Below are 27,567 nucleotides of genomic sequence, written 5' to 3'. Positions count from 1 at the left end.
CACCAGCAGCTGCTCTGAGGCAGCAGAGGGGAGCAGGGGCAGGGCTGCACCTGCAGCACCTGGAGCAGCACTGAGGGAAACAGAGCGAGCCAGCTCGCTTTGGGTGCCCTGCAGACACCCACCTGCACCAACAGGCACACTGAAATGGAGCTCCTCAGTCCCAGATCAGTGGAACGGTTCATAAGGACACTTGTTAATAACTGAGGAAATAAGGACACTTTGGGGGGCACAGGGCTGTGAATGGCAAGAGAGCCCTCGGGGAGAGCACCCGCAGCACAGCACTGGGTGAGTCACTGGCACCCACCTGCCCAAGGAAAAGGATTGCTCTGTGTCCTACATCCCTAAAGTGCTTCACAGCCTTCCAGCCAGGCCTCACAGCCTCCTTCCATGAGGAATAATTGCCAACAGAAACATTTACAGCGACCAAAAGGCACAGCAAAGCAGGGCCCCTTCTCCCAAAGCTGCTCCTGGAGAAGGGGTCAGAGCCCGGCTCAGCAGGACAGGCACTGACTGCCCAGAGCTGGGCTTAAGGCAGAACTGATTTGCTCCAAGCCCTTAAGGACAGCAAGGATCAGGATCAAAGCACCCTAAACTCTCCTCCTATCCCACTGGCCTCACATTCTTATTTCAATCCCTGACATTTAGCTATACACTGCTTTACTTCCATTGTGCACATCTCTCAGTTGGTTTCTCCCTGCTCCCAAACATGCTGGAGTTAAACCAATTAAAAACCAAACTGAAATCAACCTTTCCAGTGGTGATGCTCTCTATAGAGAGCTGAGGATGCTCTGTGGCTTTCCTAGACAGCCTATTAGGCTGCAATTCTGAAAACAACCCAGGAGGGAGAACGGGAAAGAGGGAAACCACGTTTGCTCACGTAACACGGCAGCAGCCTGCCCACCGCAGTAACGACTCTCCATGGCAGTCTTTGAGAAAAGTCCAGTCTCAGGCTCATTCCCCAGCAGCAGTTCCAAGCAAGTGCATTTCCAGGCTGGGCTGGGACCATCCCTGGTGCCCGTAGAGAAGGAAGAGACCAACCCAGGCACCTTCTCGTCCCTTCCCAGCCAGCTGCCGGCAGGGCAGCCCTGAGCTCGGCCTACCGGTGGCTCTGGTAGGAGTAGGAGATGGGCTGGCGCGTGCCGGGCCGCACCGTGAAGGTGTTGGAGGGTGCCCCATAGTGTGGGGTGCCGTGGGCAGGCCTGCAGGGAGAACAGAGGGACAGTCACCCAAAGCAAGCTCAGGCAAACCACGGTGTTGGGTCAGCACCGCAGGGATGCATTTCAGTGCTTCGTGTCTCCCCTCAGTGAGCTGGGATGGCGAGGGACATGGGGGTCACAGCTGGCACCAGGCAGGAGCCATGGACAGTCACTGCCCTCAGAGCAGGAGCCAAGGGGCAGCGAGGTGGATGGGGAGGGACATGGGCACGGGGGCACAGCTGGCACCAGGGAGAAGCCAGAAACGGTCACTACCCTCGGAGCAGGGCAGCAGCAGGGGCAAAGGGGCAGCGACTCCCCTGGAGCCCCAGTGCTGCTCTGGGGCCATTCCAAGGGACACCGAGGGCAGGGAGGGTGGGCTCAGGGGGGCACGTGGGCTCAGGGGGCACGTACCTGCTGGCTGTCAGCACACTGGCGGGCGAGAAGTCCCCGTTCTGCCCCTTGTACTTGGCCTCAGCCCCGGTGCCGCCGTAGGCCGTGGCTTTCCCCGCAGCGTCCGCTGACGGCCGCCTGCCCTGGGCGCTCGAGGGGCCGTTCCTGGGGCCGGGGCTGGGGCCCGGGCGCCGAGAGCCCTCCCTGGGCGTGGAGCTGAACCCGCCAGGGCCGTAGGAGGAGATGGTGGAGGCCAGGGTGCCCGAAGCCCGGGGGGCTGCGGCCGCCCGGGGGTAGGAGCTGTCGGGCTCCGACATGTACAGGCGCTTCTTGATCAGCGGCCGTGGGTTGGGGCCGTGGCTGGGGAAGCTCGAGGAGCTGCTGTGATCCGGGTACTGCGGTGTGAAGTCTCCGTTCCTCCAGCTCTTCTCCAAGGGTGGCAGAGCTGCTGGCTCCTGGTTGTTGCCCCCGTAGCTGCGGCTGTAGCCAGCCCACCTGAAATAGCGCGGCTCTCCCGAGCCCCGGCCGCTGTCAGGGACGCTGGGGCACTTGCGGTTCTCCTCCCGGCTCGGGAGGGGACCCTCGTTGGCCTCATTGCTGAATTCAGGGGGCGGGGGGATAATGCCAAAGTCCAGCGCTGTGTCCCCGTTCTCCTCCTCGCTGGGCACTCCAGGCTGGGCCGGGCCGGGCTGACCCGAGTCCAGCAGGCCCCGGAGCAGGCTGGAGGCGGCGGCTCGCCGGGGCCCGGGGGGCTGCGCCTCCCGCACGGCCCGGCCCTGCTCCGAGGAGCTGGAGAACGAGGGGGGCTTGCTCCAGCCAGACCCCGCTGGGCTGGCCGCAGACGGCCGAGGCACCACGGTGAAGGAGCAGGGCTTGGACTCGTGGCGGAAGAAGCTGGTGGACGAGGTGGTGTCCGAGGAGGCACTGCCGAGTCTCAGGGCCGGCCTCGCCCTGAGTGCGGCCGCCCCGTCCCCGGGCTGGCGGCTCCTCTGGGCACGCTGCCGGGCCGCCAGCAGCAGGGCCATGGGCGAGCCCCGCTCCACGGGCTCCCCCGTCACCGGGTGGATCAGCACCTCCTCCTGCCCCACTCCCGAGGTGCCTGGGGGGCTCCTGCCCGAGCTCCTGGGGCAGGGCGGCTCAGCTGAGCCCTGGGCCATGGGGTGGCTCAGCGGAGCCCGGGGCACAGGGCGGCTCGGCCGAGCTGGCCCCAGCCCGGTGCACTTTGTACTGGAAAATGGCCGGGCTGGGCTGTGGTGCCGGGCTCTGTGCAGGGGACACAGGGGCTGAGGGTGGGCTGGGAGCTGGGGGCTCCTCTGCCGGTTCCTGGGGTGGCTCTGGGGGACTCACACTGCTGTGGAGGGACCCAGGAGCAGGGCTCACGTCCTCTGTGACCTGGCCAGCAGCAGGAGCAGGATGGTCCTCGTGGTCTGTCTCATCCTTCTCCACAGCAGCCGCCGGGGCGGGGAGCAGGCTGGGGACCGGCTTTGGCACCACTGAGTCCCTCACGTCAGGGGGGCTCTTCCTCACGTCAGGGGGGCTCTTCCTCACCTGTGGGGTGCTGATGCCATTCTCCACAGCCTGCTTCTGGCTGCTGAGCCCTGGGGCAGGTTTCCCCTCTTTCTTCAGGGACAGCACAGCCTCCAGCTCGTTCCTGATTGTCATCACACTGCGGGGCTGTGTGTCAGGGTTGCTCTCCGGGGCAGTGACTGCAGTGCTGGGAGAGCCCCCACTGGTGCTGGGGGGGCTGCTGGGCGCCTCTTTCTTCTCACTCTCCCCTCCCTTGGATAACCCCGTGTCCTTCCTGGCGAGCTGGGGCTCGCTGAGCCCTGGCTCCCGGCTGCCAGCACGGCTAGGACTGCTGTCCAAGGGCTGGGGAGCTCCCGGCCTCTCCAGCGGCCTCTCCTCGCGGCGCGGGGAGCGCAGCAGCGCTGAGAGCTCGTCCCGCAGCTTGTTCAGGTTGTTGGCATCCTTCCAGTCATCCTCGCAGCTCGGGTAGTCTGGAGGAGGCAGATCCAGGTCGTTTGCAGTGAGAGGTTCAGATTTTGGAGGGGAGTCTCTCCCAGCTATTTTCAGCTGGGGAATCCTCTCCCCCTCGGAGCCCAGCAGAGGGGACCGGCGGCCAGCGGGATTCACACCTTGGCTGAGCCCTGTGCCCGGCTTGGGGCTCAGTGGAGGGGGCACAGCCGCCTTCCCAAGGCCCTGTCTGAGCCCGGAGCTCCTCTGCTCGGCCTCTCCCGGCCGTGCCTTGCTGGCAGCTCTGATGGTGAAGCAGGGTGGCAGGGGCGGCCGGGCGTGAGGCTGCCTGGGCACGGGCTCCTGCCGGCCCTCCTGCACCGGGATGGACGAGGAGCGCGCCGGGGCCGGCGGCGGCACCTTGAACGACCTGGGGAAGGTCAGGTGGGGCTCGGCCTTGGGCTGCGGGCTCTCCTTGGGGCTGGGGGCTGCAGGCACCCCGGGCTCGGCAGCGCAGAGCGGCCCCTCGGCGTCCCCCTGCCTGGTGTTCAGCACGGGTCTCGGATTTCCACTTGGACATGCCGGGGCCGAAGGGGTCCCGGGCGCCCGGCGGGGCGGGCGGGATGAAGTCGGGAGGAGCCGGGGTGCTGGGGGAGGACAGGGCCGAGGCGGGCGGCGGCGGCGCTGCCATGGCAGGAGGCGGGGGCACCGTCTCGGGCGGCAGCGGCGGCGGTGGTGGCAGCATCTCGGGGGGTGGAGGCACCGGCGAGGCCACGGGGGGCGCCACGGGCGCTGGAGGGGGCGGTGGGGGCACCGATGGCGGCGGGGGGATCTCTTCATCCAGGCCGTGCCCATCGAGGGCCTGCGGGCGCAGGTCCCCCACCGAGCTGTACATCCGAATATTGCCATTGAGCTGGGAGACAGAGCCTGCAGGAGCAGAGAGCGCAGCTGTGAGCCCCTCCCCATCGCTGCTGAGCCAGCCTGGCCTGCGCCAGTGGCCTGCCCAGCCAGCCAGCCCCTTGCCAGCCTTGTCTAAAACTTCCTGAACTTAACAGCCACTCTGCCTCACCCCTGAGGAATTAATTAATTTTCAATGACTTCAAAAAATAATTAATAGCAGACTCTATTTTAGCATGAAAATATATGAGCAGACTGTCTGCTCCAGAGCTGGGTACACACACATTTCCTGCCCTGAGGGCTCCGTGAGCACACTGTGCTGCTCAGGACTCCACCAAGAACATCCCTTACCAAGAGCTGCCTTTTCCACAAAGTCTTCTGGCACCGATGGCGTTGGCACAGCCACCCCGTGGGATTCTTGGGCGTTCTGCAGGGGTTGAGAAAACAGAGCTGTCAGTCTTACAGCCAGGGATCAGAGCAAAGGGCTGATGAGCAGCTGGTAATTTGTCCACACAGCCCTGATGGGATCCAGGGCAGTGTCTGTGATATGGAGGTCCCTGTGGAAGCTGCTGTTGACAGGCTTTGAGGGGATGAGTGAAGTCATCAAGGCTGCACAGGTGATGGAGGACTAGGGAGGAATTCAGGCTATTTCACATCCCCCTCAGGGCTGCCCAGCTGCCAGCAGCAGCACCAGCCCCTCACCATTGACGTACCCGTGCACTGAGCAGCTCCCCTGGGTGTGCTGGGCACTCTGGTGGGTATTCCTCTGCAGCAAGCACTGCTGCAGTCACAGACAGACCTCCAGCTTTTTGTGAAACTGCCACCAGCATATCTGAGCACTCTGGGGAAAGCTGCTCTTTGTGTTTTGCTCAGTTACTCCCTTCACGCTCATGCTGAGAGCCCGTAGCTGGTACAGGACCGGCAACTTGGCAGCCTACACACCTGGGAGGGCGCCTGCAGCGAGGGCACTGCTGTAATTGGTAATTGCAGCCACCCAGGTGAGCCATTGGGGCAGGTGACTCACCTGGAGCCTGACAGCTCTGCCAGCAGCAAAAGCCCCTCCTGTCCCTGACTCACGGCTGGTTTGGCTCTGAGGGGCTGGGGTGGCTCTGGGACACACCTGGGCACCCGGGCCACACCTGGGCACCCGGGCCACACCTGGGCACCCGTGTGCAGGGCACGGCTGGGGGGTGTCACACTGGGCCTGGGGGCGGGCATCTCGGGGCACAGCAATGTCAGAGAGATACAAAACTCCGAGGGAGCATCCGACGAGGGACGCACTGTCCCATTGGCAGGCCCCACATCCATTCCTGCTCACCCCGGGCAGCTGTTTGCACTGCTAACAGCCCTTGACAAAGGAAATGTTATCCTGCCATCAGCCTGCGCCTCTCCCGAGCCATTTCCTGCACACAAAAGCCTGGATAATGATTGAGCCCCTGCCCTTTGCCTTTCTCTGTCGCTATCACCGTTTTTACATCAGATTGCCGTGGGATTCCAAAGTCTCCTGGATCAAAGGTCAGTTGGATTTGTCCATCCAGCCCATCACAGCTACATTGCCCTGCCCGGGGAGCTCAGGAGCTGCTGGGGCAGAGCTGATAAAACAGCAGCACCTGGGCTCCTGTGGAAGAGCCCTGGAATGCCCCAGCTTTGGCCAAAATAATAGGAAAATGCACACGTTTCACTTGCTACATCGCTCACCCTGCAGATGACCAAAGATCCCCTATAACCACGAGGCACTGAGCCGGTCACAGGTGAGCCAGGAGTGAGGGAATTCCTATCCCTGGGATTGCACAAGGGACCAGACAGCTCCGTGCTGCTGGAGAAGCCAAGGGCTGCAAAGGCACAAGGGCGGGCCCTGAAATTCATCTGAGAGCCAGAGGGAAGACAAAGACCAAGAGAGGCACTTCAAGAGCTGACAGTTAAATTGTCCAGAGCAGTGAGACACCAAAATCGCAAAGAGCAAACCGGCAGTCCCCGTTTGCAATGGGAATCCATTGCTGCAGGTTTGCAGAGCACCCCGAGGGGAGCTGCTCCTTCGCAGGGAAACAAAAACGCCCGAGCCCTGCATCACCTGCTTGGAGGAGTGCAGAGGGACTGCAAAGTCAGGAGAGAGCCCTGCAAAGCTGGGGGACGCAGCCTGCACTCCATAAAGGAGCAGAACTTTTGGATGTGTCATTTCAAACTGGGCAAGCCTGTTCCTCACCAAAACCTTCTGTGGCAGCTGCTAATGCTCAGCATCTCTCCAAAACCACCCATCCCCACGTCATGGGCTGGCCTCTGAGGTGGAAAGCATCCCCAGCACGCTGCCAGCCTGCAGAGATGCTTGGGAAGATTGTTCCCGGTGTTTGCTGGGGTGTGGCCAGCCCAGAAAAGCTCCAGCTGATTCAGGGCAGGCTCTGGGTGCTGTGCCAGGAACCTGCATTTCCAGTTTGTGGTACCTGAATCAGATTGGTGCCTGCTGAGGAGCCCGTGGGGGGGAAGCTTTCACTGCAACCACCAGGAATCACTTTTCATCCCTGGAACAGAGTCAGACATCCCAGTGAGGGGAGCCTGCCTGTCCCCGTGCTCCCCAGCTCTCAGGAGCTCACTCATTCAACGACCAAGCTTGGAGCTGCCCCTTACAAAAGCCACCCAAAATACAATTGCCGAGCACCCTGGGGTCTCAGGGAGATCAAGAATTTCTCTGAATATGAGGAGCTGCCTCCAACTCCTTGTTTCTGAGCTAGGGCAGTGTGGGTTTTGCTGCAGGAGCTCATTCCCTGGGTACCTGCAGTGCTGGGGGAGCAGGGGGGACCCCTCTCCTGCAGTCCCTGCTGATTCCTGTGGGACAGCAGGGCTGGGGCAGGAAGCAGCTCCTGAGCCAGGTGCAGAGGCTCAGGAGCTGCAGGGCAGGGCGTGAGCATCCTCCTGACTCACCGGGAGCTGCTCGCTGGGTGGGTGGGGGGAAAGGGTTAAGGCAGGAGCTGCAGAACAGCCCCGTGCAGGTGTGGACCTGGGGCAGGTATGTGCGAGGCAGCAGCGGAGTCAGTGCCAGATCAAATCACGATCAAACCTCACCAAAAGCGCGCAAACACCCAACACACACTGGGCCTCCAAAATGCTGCCTCTTCCTGCTAATTCCTTCAGTTAGAGCTGGTTCTGGGACGAGCAGCCCAGGTTTGTGAGGGACCCTCAGAAGGGAAAGAGAGCCCCAGGGCCAGCTCTGCCTGTGTGGGCAGCACCGGGGCTTGGGTGACAGCCCTGAGGATTGGGAATGTTTTTCATACAGAGATGGAAAAGAATCACCCCTGCACAGCCACAGCATCACCTCACCCTCTGCTCAGCAGGACTGGGTGCAGCCCTGCAGGCTCCAGCCACACTCCTGGTGTGGGACAGATCCTGCCAGCACCTGGGAGATGAACTGCAGTGCAAGCCTGATCTATCATCCCCGTGCTCAGCAATTGGTTTTTAATTGAAAACGCAGTCTGACAGTGCTCACACCTCACCCCCAGTGCCTCCTCTGTGCCCCAGAGCAGCCTGAGCTCAGATCACCATCAATCCCTGTAGCCAGCGCCTCATTTCAGAGGGGTTCTGCTTTCATTTCTGCTCCCCTCAGTAGGGGCTGGGGGCAGCAGCTCTGGGTCTGGGCACCAGGGCAGCCCAGCAGTGACTGGGGCACTCACCAGGGGCAGGAAGGTCAGCAGGGGCCGGACCCTCGGGCGCGGTTTGAGCGTGGCTGTGCCCGAGTCCGTCACCGTCCCGAAGCGATTGTCCCCGTAATAGACCTCGATCACATCACCTGCGGGGAGAGCAGAGCGTGAGCGGCAGCACCGAGCTGGGCACTGCTGGGGACAGCACAGACACCCTGAGCTCACACAGAGCTGGGCAGAATTTGCTGCAGCAGCCCCAGGGGTGGGCAGAGCCCGTCGGACCCTGAGGAAAAGCTGGGTGTCCTGGAGGTGAGTGGGAGACAGGAGAGGAAGGTCCCTGTGCGCAGGACAGGCACTCACAGCCCTGTCACACACCTTCCGTGAGCTCTGCAGGACGAACTGGAGCAGCTCAGAGGGAACAGGAGGCAATCCTGGCTGGTCTGAGCAGCTGGAATTGAGGGGAGGCAGCAGCAGAGCTGGCCAGGAGCAGGGACAGCTCCTGCCCTGCCGAGCACTCTGTGGCACAGCACTGCCAGCCCAGCCAGAGGGGTGCCAGGCGCTTCACCACCCTCCAGCCTGCCCACAGAACACTGCCCTGCGTGGGGAGGCAGCAGGGCAGGAAGTCACAGGGCCCTGCTGTGACAAGCAGGAGCAGCCGTCAGGAATTCCTGGTTCCCAGCCTTGTGCTTTCACCTTGAGCCACACCCCTTGGGCTGGTTTATTTCTGACAGTGAATAAAGCTCATAAAATTAATTTAATTATGTTCTTTGTGTCTGATTAGCAGCATGAATTAACAAGCAGAAATAGTGAAGCATGCAAACCCCACCTTGGCTGGAAGGAGATACACAAATAACTCGTAGCCAAGGAGACAGACATTAAAGAAATTCTGAGAGTTTGAGGAAGGAGGGGGAAACAACAAAATGGCTCTGATTGAAGGAAAGCTGCAGGAGTGCTCCCAACAACAGACTTTGATAGTGAGGAAGGGAGGAGAAGAAGAAGGATGGGCAGAAATCAGGAGGAAGCTCCCAGGGAAACAGCTTTACACAAAGTCTAGGAAAAAGAGGAGAGCAAATGCTCTGTGTGCGTCCCACAGAAGGAAAACACTTGCATGAACACCTGGAATGGAGAGCCTGACCACACCAGGGACTGGGCATGAGGCAGCACAGCCTCTGCTGAGGGACTGGAGGCAGATGAATTCCACATAACCTTCAAACACACCGCAGAGCCCAGGAGCACGCCAGCTTCTCCCACTCAGCACCCCCAGGTTACCCTGGGACACCCCCAGGAGCGTCTGCCCTGCTGCCACTGCCTCTCCAGGCAATCACAGCTTCCCCTCCCTCACACCAAACTTCTCCCACTACGAGTGATTCCTTGCACAAAGGACATTTTGTCCAGCTTTCAAATCACCGGCCAGCTGTGCTTCAGCCAGCCTGGTCCTACCAAGCCTTTACCACCTCCCTGCCTGGGAGGGGCCCAGAAGCTCTCAGGAGGAGCTGCTGCAGTCCCAGGGAGGACAGAGGTGCCAGCAAATTGCCTGGAAATGTTCAAGGCCAGGCTGGATGGGGCTTGGAGCAGCCTGACCTAGGGGAAGGTGTCCCTGCCCTCACAGGGAGTGGAATGAGATGAGTTTTAAGCTCCCTTTCCACCCAAGCACTCTGTGATTCTGTGATGATTAATTCTGTGGGTGACCCTGCATTCAGTGAGTAAGGAGCAGGAATTAAGGCCAAGGCAACAGGAGAGTTTGGACTCAGACAGCCTGAGCAGCAACAGAGTAGTTCTGAGACTTGAAATGATGAGTTTTATATTTAACAGTCACTAGGTAAACCCAGTGAGAAACTGGATTAAAGATCACAAGGACTTTGATCCTAGATTACTAAGCATCGCTCCCCTGAATGCTTTAATTAAAGGAAAATGAAGTGCTTGTAGTTGTGTTTTCTTTGCTAGATAAACAGGACTTGCCTGCTGGGAGCCCATCAGCAGCAAGCCCTGAGCTCTGCCAGCCTCCTTTCCTGGAAGGAGGGATCAGGAAACGCACCCTTGGAAGCTGTGGGAAGCAGCTGGCTCAAAGCACTGGCCTTGCTTCGGCCACTCTCTGACACTCAGCCTGTCCTGGAGACATTTCTGTTCGCTCAGCCATGGGAAATTAAATAAACAATTTGCCACGCATGTAATGGAACTTCTTCCTCCCCGGGGCTTGCATCACCTGCAGGAGGTGCAGCAGGTTTGAGCCGGGGTACCCACAGCTCCCAGCAGGAGGAGGAGGAGGAGGAGGCTGCAGTCACTATATTCAGGAATCTCTGAGTCAGGGACATGCAAACCTACACCCTTTGCACATTGCCTAACTTGTGTTTACTTTGTGTGAGAAACCAAGGTGGAGATCGGCAGGAGCAGGGGACTCCTCCAGGCACAGAGCCCTGCAGGAAATGGCCCAGAAACAGGGCCAGGACTTGCTGTGCGTGGGTCTGGGGACAGCACAGCTGGCCCCTGCGCTGCTGTCCCCCTTTGGGGCTGCTGTCCCTGCTGTCCTCACCTTGGGCTGCTGTCCCTGCTGTCCCCCTTTGGGGCTGCTGTCTGTCCTGCTTTGGGCTCCTGTCCCCCGTCCTGGGCTGTCCCCCTTTGGGGCTGCTGTCCCTGCTGTCCCCCTTCCTGGGCTCCTGTCCCCCATCCTGGGCTGTCCCCGCTGTCCCCCTTTGGGCTGCTGTCCCTGCTGTCCCCCTTTGGGGCTGCTGTCTGTCCCGCTTTGGGCTGCTGTCCCCCTTCCTGGGCTCCTGTCCCCCCAGCCGCGGTGTCCCACTGCCACTGCACCCTCACCGAGCCCCATTCCGGGCAGAAACTCCATGAGGATGCTAAGCAAGGAGCGATTCACCAGCTGCTCCCCGGGCTCAGGTTTCAGGATTCCCGGCCCTTCCTCTGCAGTCCGACCCACACCTGAGCAGAAAGCTTTAGTACTGCCACTGCAGAACCGCAGCCACGGAAATCAGGCTCCTAATAAGCAGACACAGCAACTTCTTTTCTTTTTTCTAATCCAAACCACATCAGAGAGAAGCTTGAATCCTCCTCAGATTTACGACAGTTAGAAATCAGCAATTTTCCTCCTAGGCTGCAGAGTTGCATGAAACTCCCTGTCACATTTTCATTTTATCTTGGTTTCAGCAGCTTGGCCTTTGGGGTGTAACCACCTCGCAGTTGCTTTGACAGACAATACTTCACCCTGCACAGCTCAGCAGGCAGCACTTCCATTTTTTTAATCTTGGAAGAGTTTGTCGGGCTCTTACAGCCACCAAACTTCATCCACAAACTGCTATCTTCTATCTCCCCGGCTCCATTACTATTAATTTGGCTCCCTCCTACATGAGCCTCCAGGGCACCGTATTGCACTTAAAACCACAAAGAAACACAAATAAATCCCGAGGAATATGCAACCCTCAGCTCCGTCCTCGCTTGCAGCCCTGCGAGAAACAGGTTTATGAGTAAATAACTCCGACCTGGCAAGGCGCAGATCAAACATGGCGTGGGAAAGCGCGACGGGAAGCAATAAAGTGGATTTGCAGTCACTCATCGGCCTCTTTGAGCCGGGTTTAACCCGCCGGGAGCGGCAGCCGCCCAGCCGAGGTGCGGACCCCCAGCTCCCGCTCGGGCACAGCGGCGGGACCGGCGCTGCCGCATCCCGGAGCCGCCGAGCGCTCCCGGAGCCCGCGCTCCGGAGCCGCCCCGCGGGCAGCAGCGGAGCCCCCGAGCCCACCGCACCCCTCAGCCCCGGGACCGCCCGGCCGAGCCCCACGGCCGCCGGGGGACACTGACCGGTGCCACCCGCGCTGTCCGAGGTCACCTCCTGCGTGAAGATCCAGGGCGGGTTGGTGGCGAACAGGGACGCGGCGCTGGGGCTGGAGTGGCGCTTGCCGAAGAGACGGCTGAAGGTGCCCTGCACCGAGTGCGGCTGGTGCTTCTTCATGCTGGCCTGGCCGAGCCGCGCCGCGCCGTGCCGGGCATCCCGCGGCACCGGGGGACGGGGCCGAGAGCTCCGGAGGGGCGGGGACGGCCCCACCCACCCCGGGCCCGCCCTCCGCCAGGTGTCCCCGCTCCTCCAGGTGTCCCCGCTCCCCGCCAGGTGCCCCCGCTCCTCCAGGTGTCCCCGCTTCGAGAGCGCCGGGAGCCGGGGCTCCGACAGCATCGGGGCTCCGAGGGCACCGCTGGCACCGGGAGCCGGGGTTCGCAGGGCACCGGGCCGCGGGGAGCCGGGGTTCGCAGGGCACCGGGAGCCGGGGTTCGCAGGGCACCGGGAGCCGGGGTTCGCAGGGTACCGGGAGCCGGGGTTCGCAGGGCACCGGGCCGCGGGGAGCCGGGGCTCGCAGGGCACCGGGAGCCGGGGTTCGCAGGGCACCGGGAGCCGGGGTTCGCAGGGTACCGGGAGCCGGGGCTCGCAGGGTACCGGGAGCCGGGGCTCCGGGAGCCGCTGCGGCCGGCGGGGACCGTCCCGGTGCGGGTGCTGGCCCTGCAGGACGCCCCGAGGTGCCTGAGCCCCGCGTCCGGGCGCTCCGGAGAGCCCGGTGCGCTGCCCAGGCGCCCTGTGGGTGAGGAGCCGTGCCCTAATCTCGATTCCAAACCTCCCTCCCTCGGCCCGAAGCCCCGAGGGCTCTGCCCTTCCTCTCCCTCCCGTGTTTCTCCGTCCCTGCCGAGCCCCGGCTTCCTTGGCAAGGCCAGAAACGCCCGGTGAGCGCGGGATGCTCCAAGCCTCGGGGTGCTTTGGATGCAAAACATTGAAGGCAATGGGATTGACCCCAAACCGTTTCTAGTTTTGGGTACAAAAGCAAATTTCTAGCAATTTTTTGTGCCCTGCAAGTAAAAATTGAGAGTTAATGAGTAACATTGGCTCCTAATAAATGCAGGGGATTCTGGAGAACTTTAAACCCAAAATAGTTGTCAAAACATTAACTGTGAAACACAGCTTCCAACTTCAGGTTAACATCTTACACCTCTTTCTATCTCTACCAAGTTTTGAGAGTCAAAACAATATAGATGTCTTTTTTTCAGTGATAAATATCACTTACTTGATCACTTTAAAATGATGTTTTTCTTGTGAAAAGCATCTCCTTTTTTACTTTAAAGAACAAAATAAAGCAACACATTAAATCCCCTGTGATGAATGAAAAAAATGAGCACTGCTACAATAATTCCAAAAGAGAAGTCTAATCGTGGCACAGATACGAGGCAGCATTTAAATAAAGTGAATTATGAACGGGAAACGGGACAGGAAAAGGAGAATTAAAATGTTAAATTCAATTCCGTGGCCGCGGTAGAGGAGCTCGGACACTTCAAGGGATTTTCGGGGGATTTCAGCGGGGCTGCGGCTCCGCGGCGCTGCCCGAGCGCCTCTGCCCGGCTGGGGCCGCTCCCGCAGGGCCGGCTCTGAGCCTGCCCAGCCCTGCAATTAGCGCCGTGTCCTGACAGTTATCTTGAGAGCTGTTTGCGAGACGGGAACGCCGCTGCAGACACACAGACACACAGAGAGACAGACAGACAGACAGACGGAGAGACAGACAGACAGAGAGACAGACACACAGACACACAGACACACAGACAGACAGAGAGCCTCCCCGGCACTCGGCAAGGCTGTAGCGGGCTGGGGGAGAAGGGATTGTCCTGCCTGCGGGGATGGGATGGGATGGGGTGGGATGGGGTGGGATGGGGTGGGATGGAGTGGGGTGGGATGGGGTGGGATGGGATGGGATGGGATGGGATGGATGGGATGGAAACTGGGAAACAGCAGCCACTGCATTCCCAGAGGAGCAGCTTTCTGCTGCCCTGCATGGCCAGAGGGAGCCCAGGCCCACCTCCAGCAGCCCTGGAGCTGCAGAGGAAAACTCCCCCCTTGTGCAGGATCCCTGCTCCAGCAGAGCCACAGCTGGCACCGTGTGGAGATTCCCAGCTGGAGTCTTCATTCAGAGCCTCTCTGGTGCCAGTGCTATTGGAAACACGCTGGCTGTAAATCTGGTGGTGTTCTGCTCTCAGGAGCTGGTAATGGCACCGAGCACCTTTGGCTGCAGAACTGGGTACAATTTCCAGAGGGTACATGCAGCTGTGCAGCCAGGTTCCTTGGACAGTGAATCAGGAATGTTTGCTTGTGGTTTTGGCCAGTCAGAAAGCAGATTGCTAACAGCTGAAGCTGATAAAACCATAGAAGGAAACAAAGATGATGCCGCTACTGAAGAAACCCATCCTGTCAGCTGGAAACCAGAAATTATCAAGAGAAAGCGATTTTAGTGCAGCAACACATTACTTCTGTAATTCTGTTTTGGCTTTCCTGAGAGCATTCAGTCACATTTTGTTCTGCCTAGAACAGCACAGCAAGAAGCCAGCTAAGTCTTTGCTATTTCAACATATAATAAATTTTATTTCTCTTTAGGAGAAAAAAAAAAAAAAAAGAAAAAGGAACAGAGCTGCAGCGGCCAAGCCAATAAAATCCTGTGGAATGAGAGAGCCTGGGCTTGTGCACAAAGGTGTCCCACAAAATCTCATTACAGCAAGGAGACTTCAAAGGGGTGGGAGCAGCAGGGGTGACTCAGCCCCTGCCACTGCTGGGGTGCTCCTGGGCCCCGGGGCTGGGGGTGCCACATCCCCACACCCCCATACCCCCATACATCACATCCCAAAACACCACACCCCACACCCCACATCCCCACACCCCATACCCCCATACATCACATCCCAAAACACCACATCCCCACACCCCACACCCCAAACCCCATACCCCCATACATCACATCCCAAAACACCACACCCCCACACCCCACATCCCCACACCCCATACCCCCATACATCACATCCCAAAACACCACATCCCCACACCCCACACCCCAAACCCCATACCCCCATACATCACATCCCCATACATCACATCCCCACACCCCACACCCCACACCCCACACCCCCATACCCCCATACATCACATCCCAAAACACCCCACACCCCACACCCCCACACCTCATACCCCCATACATCACATCCCCATACCCCACACCCCACACCCCACACCCCATACCCCCATACATCACATCCCCACACCCCCATATCCCCACACCCCACATCCCCACACCCCACACCCCACACCCCACACCCCACACCCCACATCCCCACATCCCCACATCCCCACATCCCCATACCCCACACCCCACACCCCATACCCCCATACATCACATCCCCACACCCCACACCCCACACCCCCACATCCCCACACCCCCATACATCACATCCCCACACCCCACACCCCACACCCCATACCCCCATACATCACATCCCCACACCCCACACCCCCATACCCCCATACATCACATCCCCACACCCCACACCCCACACCCCATACCCCCATACATCACATCCCCACACCCCACACCCCACATCCCCACACCCCATACCCCCATACATCACATCCCCACACCCCCATATCCCCACACCCCATACCCCCACACCCCACACCCCACACCCCACATCCCCACACCCCCACATCCCAGCCTGCCACCCCCAGCTCTGCTCCTGCCCCACATCCCAGCCCTGCCTCCCCCAGCTCTGCTCCTGCCTCGCCCTGGGTGGCAGGCAGAAAACATCACCCTCAGTGCATGCAGGGATCCTGGAGTGAATTTATTATCCCACAGAACACAAGCTGCTGAACAGCCCTGCCAGGGCTCCTGTGCACGTTCCCATCTGTGTGTTCCAGACGAAAGACGTTTGGTTTTCACCTTCCACCTCCCAGCCCTCCCCTCGGAGGGCAGGAGCAGCTCAGCAGCAGCACGAGCAGCAGGCTGGGCACGGTGGCTTCTGTGAAGGGCCAGCTCCAGAGGCACAGCAAAGGTGCCAGGCTGGGTGCCTGGGCTGTGGTTTTGAGGAAGGACAACTGTCACTCCTGTCACTGCTGCGTGATCGAGGCCACACAGCAAAGGGACTGGTGGGCAGGGCACAGAGCTCAGGAAAGCACTTGGAAGATCTCCAGCAGATTTTATGGCATAGGAAGAGCCGTGTGAGCACTGCTGTGATGTAACACAGCGCGGTGTGAGGCTGCCTTTGATCCCAACACGGTAAACACCCCAGGACAATCTGCTTTCACAGCAGGGGCAGGAGCTGCACCCTCAGATGTGGATGGTTCCTGCTCGTGGGTGTCAGAGGGGTTTGTGCAGCTTGGGCTGGACCTGGAGGAGGAAGGGGTGTGAGGAGAAACCCTCAGGTGTGTCCTCAGAGCAGCAAACAGCTCCTGGGGCCAGGGGAACAGTGGGCAGGGGGCCCTGCTGCAGCTGGGGTGGCAGTGCCAGCAGAGTCCTGCAGAGCCCCAGCTGCACCAGCAGCTCCAGGGCTGTAAATCCTTAAATCCTGTCCCTATGTGCTCCTGTGCACCCCCTGTGACACCCCTGGGGTCACAGTGGCCCTGAGGTCACAGTGCCCTGAGAGCCACCCTGCAGTGCTGGCTCCCGCCTCTGCCCACACAGGGCCTCCTTCCTGACAGCACCTCCCAGGTGGGTGTCCCAGCTCACAGCAGGGCAGCAGGGACACTGTCCCACCCTGTCCCCTTCCTGGGGGCTGCAGCTCCTTGCCTGAGGGTGACCAGGTCACAGGGATGTCAGTGGGAGGCTTCATCCCATCCCTGCTGTGCAAATCCTGCTGCTGCCGTCAGGGGCTGTGTCCCTCCGGTGCTGAGAGCTCAGAGCAAACACACCTGCTGCTCCAGATGGCTCTGGATGGCTCTGGATGGCTCTGGGATGGCTCTGGATGGCTCTGGGATGGCTCTGGATGGCTCTGGGCTCAGGGATGGCTCTGGGTGGATCTGGATGGTTCCAGGGATAGTTCTGGGCTCTGGGATGGCTCTGGATGGCTCTGGGTGGCTCTGGATGGCTTGGGATGATTCCAGGGATAGTTCTGGGCTCTGGGATGGCTCTGGATGGCTCTGGGCTCAGGGATGGCTCTGGGTGGATCTGGATGGTTCCAGGGATAGTTCTGGGCTCTGGGTGGCTCTGGATGGCTCTGGGATGGCTCTGGATGGCTCTGGGTGGCTCTGGATGGCTCTGGGTGGCTCTGGATGGCTCTGGATGGCTCTGGATGTCTCCAGGGTGGGCAGCACTGCCAGCCAGGCTCTGGTAGCTGCTCAGGGAGCTCCTCCCCAGGGAGGTGTTCCCCTGAACCCTTCCTCCTTCCCCGATTGCCAGGCAGCCTTTCCCTGGGACCCGCCAGGGGGATTTGCTGCGATGGCCAGAGCACAGTTTGGGAGGGATTAGGGATCTCTGCAGTTTGGGAGGGATTAGGGATCTCTCTACGCAGGAATGGGTGCAAGAGGATTAGTGGGACTCTCCATTCAGGCTCAGAGCCATACATAGCACCTGGACCTTGAGCTGGTGCTTCCCTCCTGGACAGGATCACGCAGGCAGGTGCACCCACCCGGGCAGGAGCAGCTCCTGAGCTCCCTGCAGAGGAACGGCGGGGCAGCCCCAGGGCAGGAGCAGAGCCAGAGCCAGAGCTCAGCACTGAGTGAGTGACTGCAGGGCCCTGCTCATCCTGGAGGCAGCTGCATGACTTGGCAATGGGGCTGCCAAGGCAGCTGCAGCCTCCCCTCCACGCCCCAAATGCGTGACTGCAGTGCTCCTGCTGGGTGGGTGCACGGGCACAGCCCTGTGTGTGCCTGTCTCCTCCAAAGGGCAAAGGGGCAGGAGCTGCCAGCACTCACCTGTGTGAAAACAGCAGCTCCTGAACAGTCCAAGGCCAGAACGGGGTGCACAAACCTCACTGAGGTGGCTGTGCTGGTATGAAATCTGCTTTTCAGCAGTCAAAATCCCATTACTTTATCCCCTGGGGAAATGGAGTGAGGCTCCCTCGTGGCAGCAGCTGCTGGAATAACCTCTGTGAGCTCAGGTCCAGCCTTCCAGGCATCTGCCCTGGAGAAATGAGTGACAGAAAGAGGCGGTGAACCTGCAGGGATCTGGTGATTCCCCTCAAAGGCTCTAAGGAGATCTCCAAACAATTTGCAGGCATTCCCTTCTTAATAGATTTAGGAGCCGGGGAACAGAAATAGCACCAAGCACGTCACGGAAAGTAGGAAACCTCTTTACAAGGTTAAAAATAAGCAAACAGCAAAGCATTTATTTAGGACAGGCAGGAGCAGAGTGGCTAATTGCTGAGGGAAGAGCCAGTTTCCATTCGCACAGAGGTGTCGTCAATGAAAACAAGATAACTGAGTCATGCTTAGGTAACAGCAGGGGAAATGTGTCTGCAGCCCAGCAGAGCCCTGCAGCAGCTGTGGGTCACCCCTGCGTGTCCTGGGGGTCACACCCACCCCTCCTCTGCACAGGGCTCTTGCAAAGGCTCAGGGCCCTTTCCCTGCTCCTTGTGCCCTGTGTGGGCAGGCATCCATCACATTTCTGGGGGAAAACCCATGTGGAGATTGACTGAGAGCAATGCCCAGAGCAGGAGGGGGCTCAGGGAGCTGTGGGGTCCCTGCAGAGGCACCCAGAGCTGCTGCCCCGAAGGGCAGTGTCACTTCTGCCATCACTGCTACGTCCTGCTGGCTCAGACTGTGTTGAACCCTTTTTGAGGCAGGTTTGCCATGGCTGTGGCTGCTGACATCACCAGGAGCGTGTGCTGCTGGCATTTATCACTGCTCTAACAGGGAGCCAAGAGAGAATCAAGTCCTTTGTGTCTCATCGTTCCTATTCTCTCAGCATTTGTTTAAAGTCACTTCCATATTTCCAGAGCATCATTTGGGCTTAAAGTTCCCTTTCTCTTTTAGCAGCACCAGCTCAGATTTGTGGATGTGCAAACCCCTCAGCACTCACCCTGCCCGACTGCCCTGCAGAGCTGCCCAGGCTCTCCTGCTGGGGGTGCTGAGCCGGGGGCGATTCACACCATTCTGCTTCTTTTCCTCCACAGGTGGCTGGAACACCAGAAGCCCCCGGCAAAGCCCACGAGAGCCAAGGGAATGGAGGAGGCCAAGGCAAACCCGGGGGTCCCCCAGCCGCCCCCCGCCGCCCCCCTGGGCTCCCGCTTGGTGCCCGTGGTTGTGCACACCGGGGGCCGTCCCCTCAGCTCCTTCCGCTTCGTGTTCTACCGGCCAGGCTGGCCCAACTCGCTGGCCCCGTTCTGCACGGCACAGAAACCCTTCTGCGGCTTCCGCTTCCAGGAGGGCACCGCGCACGGCCGGGCGCGCCTGGGGGTGCCCAGCACCGACATCCGCAAGTGGAGAGCCTGCCACGGCCCCAAGCCATAGCTGGGACAGCCAGGGGCAAGAGGGGCTGGGACAGCACGGGGGACAGTAGGCCAGGGGGCAATAAAGGCCTGAGACAGCATGGGGGGACAGTGTGCCATGGTGTGACAGCACAGGGGGACAGTGTGCCATGGTGTGAGAGCAGGGGGGACAGTGTGCCATGGTGTGACAGCATGGGGGGACAGTGTGCCATGGTGTGAGCAGGGGGGACAGTGTGCCATGGTGTGAGAGCACGGGGGGACAGTGTGCCATGGTGTGACAGCATGGGGTGACAGTGTGCCATGGTGTGAGAGCACGGGGGACAGTGTGCCATGGTGTGAGTGCCATGGCACCGTGTGTCCCTCATTGGTGTGACAGCCATGGGCACCGTGTGTGTCCCATCAGAGTGAGAGCCACAGTGTGACAGTGTCCCATCAGTGTGAGAGCCACGGGCACATGTGTGTCCCATGGGTGTGAGCAGTGTCCCCTCGGTGTGACATCCATGGGCACTGTGTGTATGTCCCATCGGTGTGAGCAGTGTCCCATCAGAGTGAGCAGTGTCCCATCAGAGTGAGCAGTGTCCCATCAGTGTGGCACCCATGGGTGTGAGCAGTGTCCCATTGCTGTGAGCAGTGTCCCATGGGTGTGAGCAGTGTCCCATTGCTGTGAGCGGTGTCCCATGGGTGTGAGCAGTGTCCCATCAGTGTGGCACCCATGGGTGTGAGCAGTGTCCCATTGCTGTGAGCAGTGTCCCATCGCTGTGAGAGCCACGGGCAGGGCAGCTGGGCTGGGTGGGGAGGCTCTGCCGCTGCTCCCCAGGGAAATATGCAGGTGGATTTTGCTCTGCAGCCCTGCCCATGCTGTCGTGTCCTTTCCTGCTGCGGGGGTGTCCCAGCACAGGCACTGCCAGCCCACCCAGCCCAGCTCACCTGGCTCAGCACAGCCTGGGCTGGGCTCAGGGCACCCCTGCAGGCTCACCTGGCTCAGCAGGGGCCCGGGGGCCAGTACGGAATTAGCACATCCAATTAGTGTTCCTCAGCTTAATTCCTTTTCCATGAGTGGTTTTTGATTGTGTAATGCCGCTTTTTTTAGCAGAGTTATTCCTAATTTACGGAGGTGCAGAAGCAATACTGGCCTCTGTTACTTGTTAGATAACTGCAGTTACATATTAAATGTGTGTTATGGACCAACTCTGCGGGACACCCTGGACTCACACCTTTCACTTCCAGCCCAGGATCTGGCCCATGGTGCTTTCTGAGATTTTATTCCCGAGTACTTCTCAGAATGCTGTGTGTCAAAGCGAAAACAATGCTGGATTTGGTTGTGTTTACCTGGAGAATTTTGCAGGGTAATCCATCACAGGTGAAAATTGAAGCTGCATTTAACTGCACTGAGTTTGTAGAGCAGCAGCCAGGACACACTGCTGGGGTGAGTGGAATTGGGGACAATTTTGAGGAAAAACCACTCAATTAGCAGCACCAAGACTGGACACAGGACCCCTGGAGCTGGGGGGAGAGGGCCCTTCCCCTTCCTGCTGTCTGCAATTAAAGCAGACTTAAACCTCTACCATTCAAAGCAATTCCGTTTCTATATTTGTCTCCTCAGACCAAATTTACCCTCCTGCCGTGTCTCTTCCCCCTCCCTGAGCTCCAGGCCCTGGAGCCCCTCTGGAATCCCCTGGCAGAGTGAGGTGAAGGGAAAGCAAAGAGCAGAAACAGCACAGGGGATTCAGAGTGGTTTTCTCTCATTTTTCTTACTCTAGTTCTGGTCCAAAAGTTGTTGCTCGTGTGACACCAGCCCCCCCCAAACGATAAATGTGGATTAAGAGATTAGCTCATCACAGAGAAAATTCCACCCTCCTAATCTCCTGCTGGGCCTGTAATCTGCAAGACTTCCCCATTTTACCTCTTTTCTATTTTAACCTGAACTCTTAATGCCTGGCAGGAGCCCACCACCCCTCCGAGCCTCATTGGCTGGGGAGGGATTTGCTGGGTACTTAAATGTCCCCTTCCCTCCAAGGAGGGTTTTGTGCTTTTGGGTTTCCCCGGGAAGAGGAGCCTCCTGTGTCCATCCCTGCTGGAACCTGTACAGCACCAGGGGTTTCCTGATGCCCTGACCCTGCACTGCTGGGGACGCCTGGGCTTCAAAGGCAAGAAGCAGAATTTTGAGACTTTTTTTTTCCCTAAATCCCACAAACGCTCCGTTCTTGGCCGCAAAGGGCCCAGCAGTTGGTGTGGAGATGGGGAACATGGACGGGAAAACCGTGGAGGAGCTGAGCACCACCGAGTGCCACCAGTGGTACAAGAAGTTCATGACAGAGTGTCCTTCTGGCCAGCTCACCCTCTACGAGTTCAAACAGTTTTTTGGCTTGAAAAACCTGAGTCCGGCAGCGAACAAATACGTTGAGCAAATGTTTGAGACGTTTGACTTTAATAAGGTAAATATTGTCCTTCCCACTGGGCTGTGCAGGGCTGGGCTGGCTGGGTGGGAGGGAGGGAGGCAGAACCTGCTCTGGGTATGTGCAGCCTGATTCACTGCAGCCTCATCAATTGAAAAATCGGTTCTGGAACGTGAAAAATGCCAGCAGGAACTCCTCACCCTCTGCCTGCTCTGCAAGGACACAGAGGCTTCTCCCAGAACTGATATTTTCCTTCTAAAACGGGGGGGGGTTATCTGGCAGTCTTTGATCCCTTTAAAATGAAGTGCCCTTTAATCCTTAAACATTGGGTGTTGTGACAGTGGCTGTGAGGACAAGGGCTGCATTCAGTGAGTCCCCAGCACGGGCTGGGGCTGCTTGTGTTGTGGGAAACTGGAAACTGTGAATGGATTGCACTGGGGTTGATTTTATTGCATGGGATAAGGAGCTTGGAATCCCTGGGGAGAGGCTTTGGGATTTGGGAATGCAGTCCAGAGCAGGGATTTGGAAATGTAATCCAAGATCAGATTTTTGGGAATGCAGTCCCAGAGCAGGGATTTGGGAATGCAGTCCACAGAGCAGATTTTTGGGAATGCAGTCCCAGAGCAGGGATTTGGGAATGCAGTCCCAGAGCAGATATTTGGGAAGCAGATGGATTCTGTGTCCCCAACAGGAAGCTGCATCCTCCTCTGCTTGCAAATGACCCGAAATTGCACCTCCTGTGAGATGAGGAATCTATTTTATGGCAACCCAAAGGGCTTAGTGGCATTAAAGTAGCATTAATCCCATTGACAAAAATGCAAATCAGGCCCTAAATCCTTCAGGTGTTTGGTTTGTGCCTTGGCCTTTCCCTTGCTCACTGCTGTGTTTGAATGCATGCCTGCAAAGGCAATTGATGCACAGGAAATCCTGCTGGGACTTGGCTTAGCAGTTATTTGTCCCTAATCTGGCTCCTGCAGCAGTGGGATAAAGCAGATGATCTCTGCAAGGTCCTGGCAGTGCCTTTGTTCACTGACACAACCCTGGCTTATGCTCTGTAGTGGGAATCATGGAATCCCTGAGATCCCTGAGCCCAGCTGCCACCCATGAGCTGTGTCCCCAGCGCCACATCCACAGGAGCCCTTCCAGGGAAGCGCCACAAACCACAGCAGGGATCCCTTCCAGGGCCATGGGACCGCTCTGGGGTGGGCACTTTAACAACCTCCTGGGAGCTGTGAGTGTCACAGGCAGCGTCTGGGGGCACTTGGGTGCCTGTGAGCTCCGGCCAGCAGCTCTGCAGCGGTGCCACCGCCCTGGGTCCAGCTGGGCACCCCAAACCACGCACGAGCTGGGGTGGGCAAACACCCAGCAGCAGAGGCAAAGATAAAAGTGTTTGTGCTCCAAACGTGGAGCAGGCACAGCAATGGCACAGGGACACGGGAGCACCCTCCCAGCCCCAGGTGTCGGCAGCGTGCTGGGGTCACTCCTGAGTTTGCTCCTCTGGAAATGAGACCCCAGGCAGGAGAAAGGAGCTGCAGGCGTGTGCAGGCAGGATGAGGCTGGGGAATTTATCAGGGCTCATCTGCATAAACCTCTGTGACCTCTGAATCCCCGCTGCTGCTCTGGGCTGGTAATTAATGCCTGGGTGTTAATTCCCTGAGCCCAGGCCAGCTCTGTCCCTGAGCCAGATCCACCCAGCCAGTCCCAGCCCCTAACGGTCCGTGCTGGGCTTGATCATCTGGAGGCCTTTCCCAGCCTTTATGATTTTATAATTCTATCATTCTACAACATTCCTGCCCCGATTCAGGTGGAACCTTGGCTTTCACCCCTGCACTCCACGAGCCCCTGGTCTCAGAGTGGGGGGACCAGCTCCAGGGGGAACATCAGAAGTGTCCAAAAGAATCCTTTATTGCCTGACTCTGCTTTTAACCTGACCTTAGCTTCTAACCTTCTGCTTTTAGGATGGCTACATAGATTTCATGGAGTATGTGGCAGCTCTGAGCCTGGTGCTGAAGGGGAAGGTGGACCAGAAGCTCAGGTGGTATTTCAAGCTCTATGATGTGGATGGCAATGGCTGCATCGACCGCGCTGAGCTGCTGAACATCATCAAAGTGAGTGGGGCCAAAGCTGCTGCTGTCCTGTGCCAGCTGTGCCTCCAGAGCCCCTTGTGCTCCCCTGGCAGCTTCCTTAACCCTGGGCACTGAAACTGGGGCTGAGATAAGCACTTGAATTTAATCTAAGGCTTTTCAGAGGTGAATGGCTGCTGGCTTATCCCAGCATGCCCAGTAAATCTTGTGAAGCATTGATGGCCTTTTTAGGTGATTTTAATCTCCAGCCTTTCAGACAGGATTTACTCCTTTCGAAGCCTAACTGCCTGAAAACAAGTTTTAGCCCTGAAAAAGCATCTGGCCTTTTGTGTCTGGTGATTTGGCCACTTGTTCTGATGGACGCCCACACCTGCAGAGCACTCAGCAGCTCCTGTGCCCCTCTCTCCCCCCAGGCCATTCGATCCATCAACCGCTGCAACGAGAAGATGACGGCAGAGGAGTTCACAGACATGGTGTTCAACAAAATCGACATCAACGGAGACGGTGAGGCCCTTCCTGGGCACTGCCCCTGCTCTGCCCTCCCTCCCCTGCGCTCCAGAGCACCAGGGTGGGAGAGCTGCCAGAGGGTGGCTCCCTGTGCCCCCATCTGCAGTGGGTCTGTGCTGGGCTTCGGGGCACAGAGCAGGCGCTGAGCCCCCATTGCAGGGTGCAGGGAGCTGTGGGGTTTGACAGAGCTTTGTGGATGTGCCCTGCAGGCGAGCTGTCCCTGGAGGAGTTCATGGAGGGCGTGCAGAAGGACGAGATGCTGCTGGACATCCTGACGCGCAGCCTGGACCTGACCCACATCGTGAGGCTGATCCAGAACGACGGCAAGAACCCCCACGAGGGCGGGCAGGACGCCCAGGATGCCCAGTAGCTCCCTGGGCTCTCTTGGCCTCCCCTGGCACTGTCACTGGGTCAGCTGTGACTGCACTCCCTGCTGACAGAACTGTCCCCTCAGCACGGGCACCGGGCACGGCAGGAGAGGGGTGCAGAGCTAAATACCACAATGTCCATCCCACACGGACCTGGGATGGCCTCTGGACGCTGCTGCTCAGCTCAGAGAGGGGACAGCCAGTGCTGCACGAGGCTGGGCAGGCCAAGAACTCACTGAGAACACCCCAGAATCGCCACCGAGGCCAAACCCCCCCAGCGGGGTCCAGCCAGGGCTGCCCAGGACTTGGCCCCGTGAGAGGGGTCCTGGAAAAGCAGATCCAAACCTTCTCCTTCCATTTAAATTTCCAGAGCAAGCAGTCTCCAGTTCTGGTCACTCCTTCCTTCACTCATTATTTGGTCAGCAGTGAGTAGTGAAAATGTGAGTTAAAACATTTGTAGGCTAGAAAAAGGAGAGGGGTGAATGCAGTGGCTTTTCTTTGTTTAAAAGCATTAAAAACATGGAATGGTGCCTTTTTCTAACAACCCCCTGGACTGTAAGGAAATGTTTCTCCCTGAAGCATCTGGAAGGAAGGAAGGAAGGAAGGAAGTGCTTCCAGACAAGCAGGATCAGCAGTGCAGGAACCCGAGAGGGAGCTGTAGGGCTGTTCCTGCCTGTGAGGAGCTGTAGGGCTGTTCCTGCCTGTTGTGGGGCTGTTCCTGCCTGGTTCACCCCTGGCAAAGGGCACCAGGAGGTTCTGACCCCCCTGTCTGCGTGGGTTCAGGAGGGGGGAGCTGCTGCACAGGGTGAGACCCAGCTCAGAGCAGCACCTGGGGGCTCCTGCCAGGCCCAGAGCTCAGGGTGGATCAGGGCAGTGCCCTGGGGCTCAGCCCTGGCACCCTTTGTGCAGGGCCCGTGCCAGGGCAGGGCTGCCAGCCCCCAACAGCCCAGGCTGTGCCCTGGCTGCTCCTGCAGGGAGCTCCTCACCCCTGGACAGCCCGGGCCTGGTGAGGCAGCACAGGACACCAGGAAGGACTTCTCGCCCAGCTGAGAGTTTTGTTACTTAGCACTGGGTGTTTGCAATTCATAAGCAGCTTCCTGGCCATTTTTCCTGTGTGTCTTTTCCACTGGACAGAGTTTTACCTGGAAGCTTTTGTACTTCCAGTGCTATGGTGAGCTAATAAAGATGTTTTACAATATCATTTCAGGTCGTGCTTCTTCTGTCTTGCGATCAGTCCTCCTGTTTCCAGCAGCACAGATTTAGTGGCTCACACAAGTTCACCAATTGTTGTTCTGGGGCTCACAAACCACAGCACCTGGACAGGAGCCCTTGATGGCCAATCTGTCCACTCTGAGCCCTGCAAGAGGGAGCAGCTGCAACCCCTCATTAGAGGTGGGCTGAGCTGTTGCTCACAGTGTCATGGAAGATCCTGGTGCAATACAGCAGTGTGACTCCTTCTTGCAGCAGAACCAGCTCCCCCACGGGTGACCAGCACACAGCTCAGAGCCCTTTGGCCCCGCACAGCACAGGGAGGGAGCTGAGCCCAGCGTGGCTTCCTGAGCACCTCCCTGGGCACAGGCACCTCAGCCCTGCCCGAGCTTCCCTGAGCTCCCCTCTGTGCCAAGGGGCAGCAGGAAGCGCCTTTGACCAGCCAGGTCTCTAGTTAGAAAGACAAAGATGTTCTAAAAGGTGTCACACCCCGTCCCACCTCTGTCCCCATCTCTGTCCCATGCCATGCCATCCCATCCCACTATCCCATCATCCCATTCCATTATCCCATCCCCGTTCCCATTATCCCGTTCCCATTATCCCGTTATCCCGTTCCCGTTATCCCGTTCCCATTATCCCGTTCCCATTATCCCGTCCCCATTATCCCGTTATCCCGTCCCCATTATCCCGTTCCCATTATCCCGTTATCCCGTTCCCATTATCCCGTCCCCATTATCCCATTATCCCGTTATCCCGTTCCCATTATCCCGTTATCCCGTTCCCATTATCCCGTTCCCGTTCCTATCCCGGTTTTTGCCCCCCCCCCGCTCCCGCCGTTTCCCGTCCCGCAGCGCCCCCTGCGGGCCGCGCCGGGAGCAGCGGGAACGGGACCGGCCCCGGGACCCCGAACCCGAGAGAAACCCCCAAAACCCGAGAGAAACCCCCAAAACCCGAGAGAAACCCCCAAAACCCGAGAGAAACCCCCCAAAACAGCCCCAGGAACACCCCCTAAAACAGCCCTGGGACCCCGAACCCCAGCGAAGCCCCCAGACCAGCCCCGTGCCACTCGCAGCGTGATGCGACAGGCGAGGAGAGGCCACCGAAGCCACCGAAGCCATTCACGGCCGGACTCTCCCCTTCCCCTTCCCCTTCCCCTTCCCCTTCCCCTTCCCCTTCCCCTTCCCCTTCCCCTTTCCGGCGCTGCTGGGACCCCAGAACAGCCCCGAGGGCTGGGTCTTTTAGGGTGATGCTCTTGAGACACCCTCGAGGCTTCTGAGGTGAGCTTAACTTTGAAGAAAATAAAAAAAAAAGGAAGGATAAGGAAGGAAAGGGAAAGGAAGGACAGCAAAGAAAGAAAGGAAAGGAAAGAAAGGAGGGAACAGCAGACAGGAAGGCAGGAAGGGAAGAAAGGAAGGAAAATAAAGGAGGGAAGGGAGGAAGAGAAGGAAAGGGAGGAAAGAAAGGAAAGGAATTTTGCCACGGCCCAGCTGGGCACAGGTGCTGTAAGAAAAGCGCTGGAAGAGGCCGCAGGCAGTGCCTGCAGTGACCGGCACCGGGCTCAGGAGGTCACTCTGGCCTTGCACGGGACATTTTCCAAGGGAACCTGCCCGCGGGTGCTCCGGGACTGACCTGGGCACAAACCCCGAGCCCCGGGAGCCGCCCCTGCCCCAGCTCGGCTGCCCCAGAGCAGGGCAGGGATCCTGGCTCCCCTCAGCCGCCCG

The 27,567-nt window shown here is 58.9% G+C and overlaps 2 protein-coding genes across 2 annotated transcripts; one reads left to right on the top strand and one right to left on the bottom strand.

Annotated features, from left to right (window-relative positions):
- Positions 1-1,096: 1,096 nt before the first annotated feature.
- Positions 1,097-12,017, bottom strand: C25H6orf132 (chromosome 25 C6orf132 homolog). The gene is given in 7 exon segments (XM_036398620.2): positions 1,097-1,199; positions 1,608-2,761; positions 2,763-4,094; positions 4,096-4,466; positions 4,788-4,863; positions 8,099-8,214; positions 11,867-12,017. Coding segments are annotated over 7 exon segments (3,303 nt in total).
- A 9,502-nt stretch (positions 12,018-21,519) lies between these two features.
- Positions 21,520-24,639, top strand: GUCA1A (guanylate cyclase activator 1A). Its single transcript, XM_036398496.1, has 4 exons — positions 21,520-21,717; positions 23,637-23,786; positions 24,176-24,266; positions 24,479-24,639. Exons 1-4 carry the CDS (start codon positions 21,520-21,522, stop codon positions 24,637-24,639), a joined length of 600 nt encoding a protein of 199 aa, XP_036254389.1.
- The last annotated feature ends 2,928 nt before the right edge of the window (positions 24,640-27,567 follow it).

The sequence above is a fragment of the Molothrus ater genome, chromosome 25, assembly GCF_012460135.2.
Source record: "Molothrus ater isolate BHLD 08-10-18 breed brown headed cowbird chromosome 25, BPBGC_Mater_1.1, whole genome shotgun sequence".
Lineage (NCBI taxonomy): Eukaryota > Metazoa > Chordata > Aves > Passeriformes > Icteridae > Molothrus > Molothrus ater.
Note: the sequence above shows the minus strand (reverse complement) of the source record. Positions and strands in the feature narration are given on the sequence as shown.

What these genes read in the sequence shown, in the direction of transcription:
- GUCA1A (XM_036398496.1), top strand. Translation starts at nt 21,520, where the DNA reads ATGGGGAACATGGACGGGAAAACCGTGGAGGAGCTGAGCACCACCGAG. An exon ending in AGCTGCTGAACATCATCAAA is followed by an intron (nt 23,787 to 24,175) that starts GTGAGTGGGGCC and finishes CTCTCCCCCCAG; the next exon opens with GCCATTCGATCCATCAACCG. An exon ending in AATCGACATCAACGGAGACG is followed by an intron (nt 24,267 to 24,478) that starts GTGAGGCCCTTC and finishes TGTGCCCTGCAG; the next exon opens with GCGAGCTGTCCCTGGAGGAG.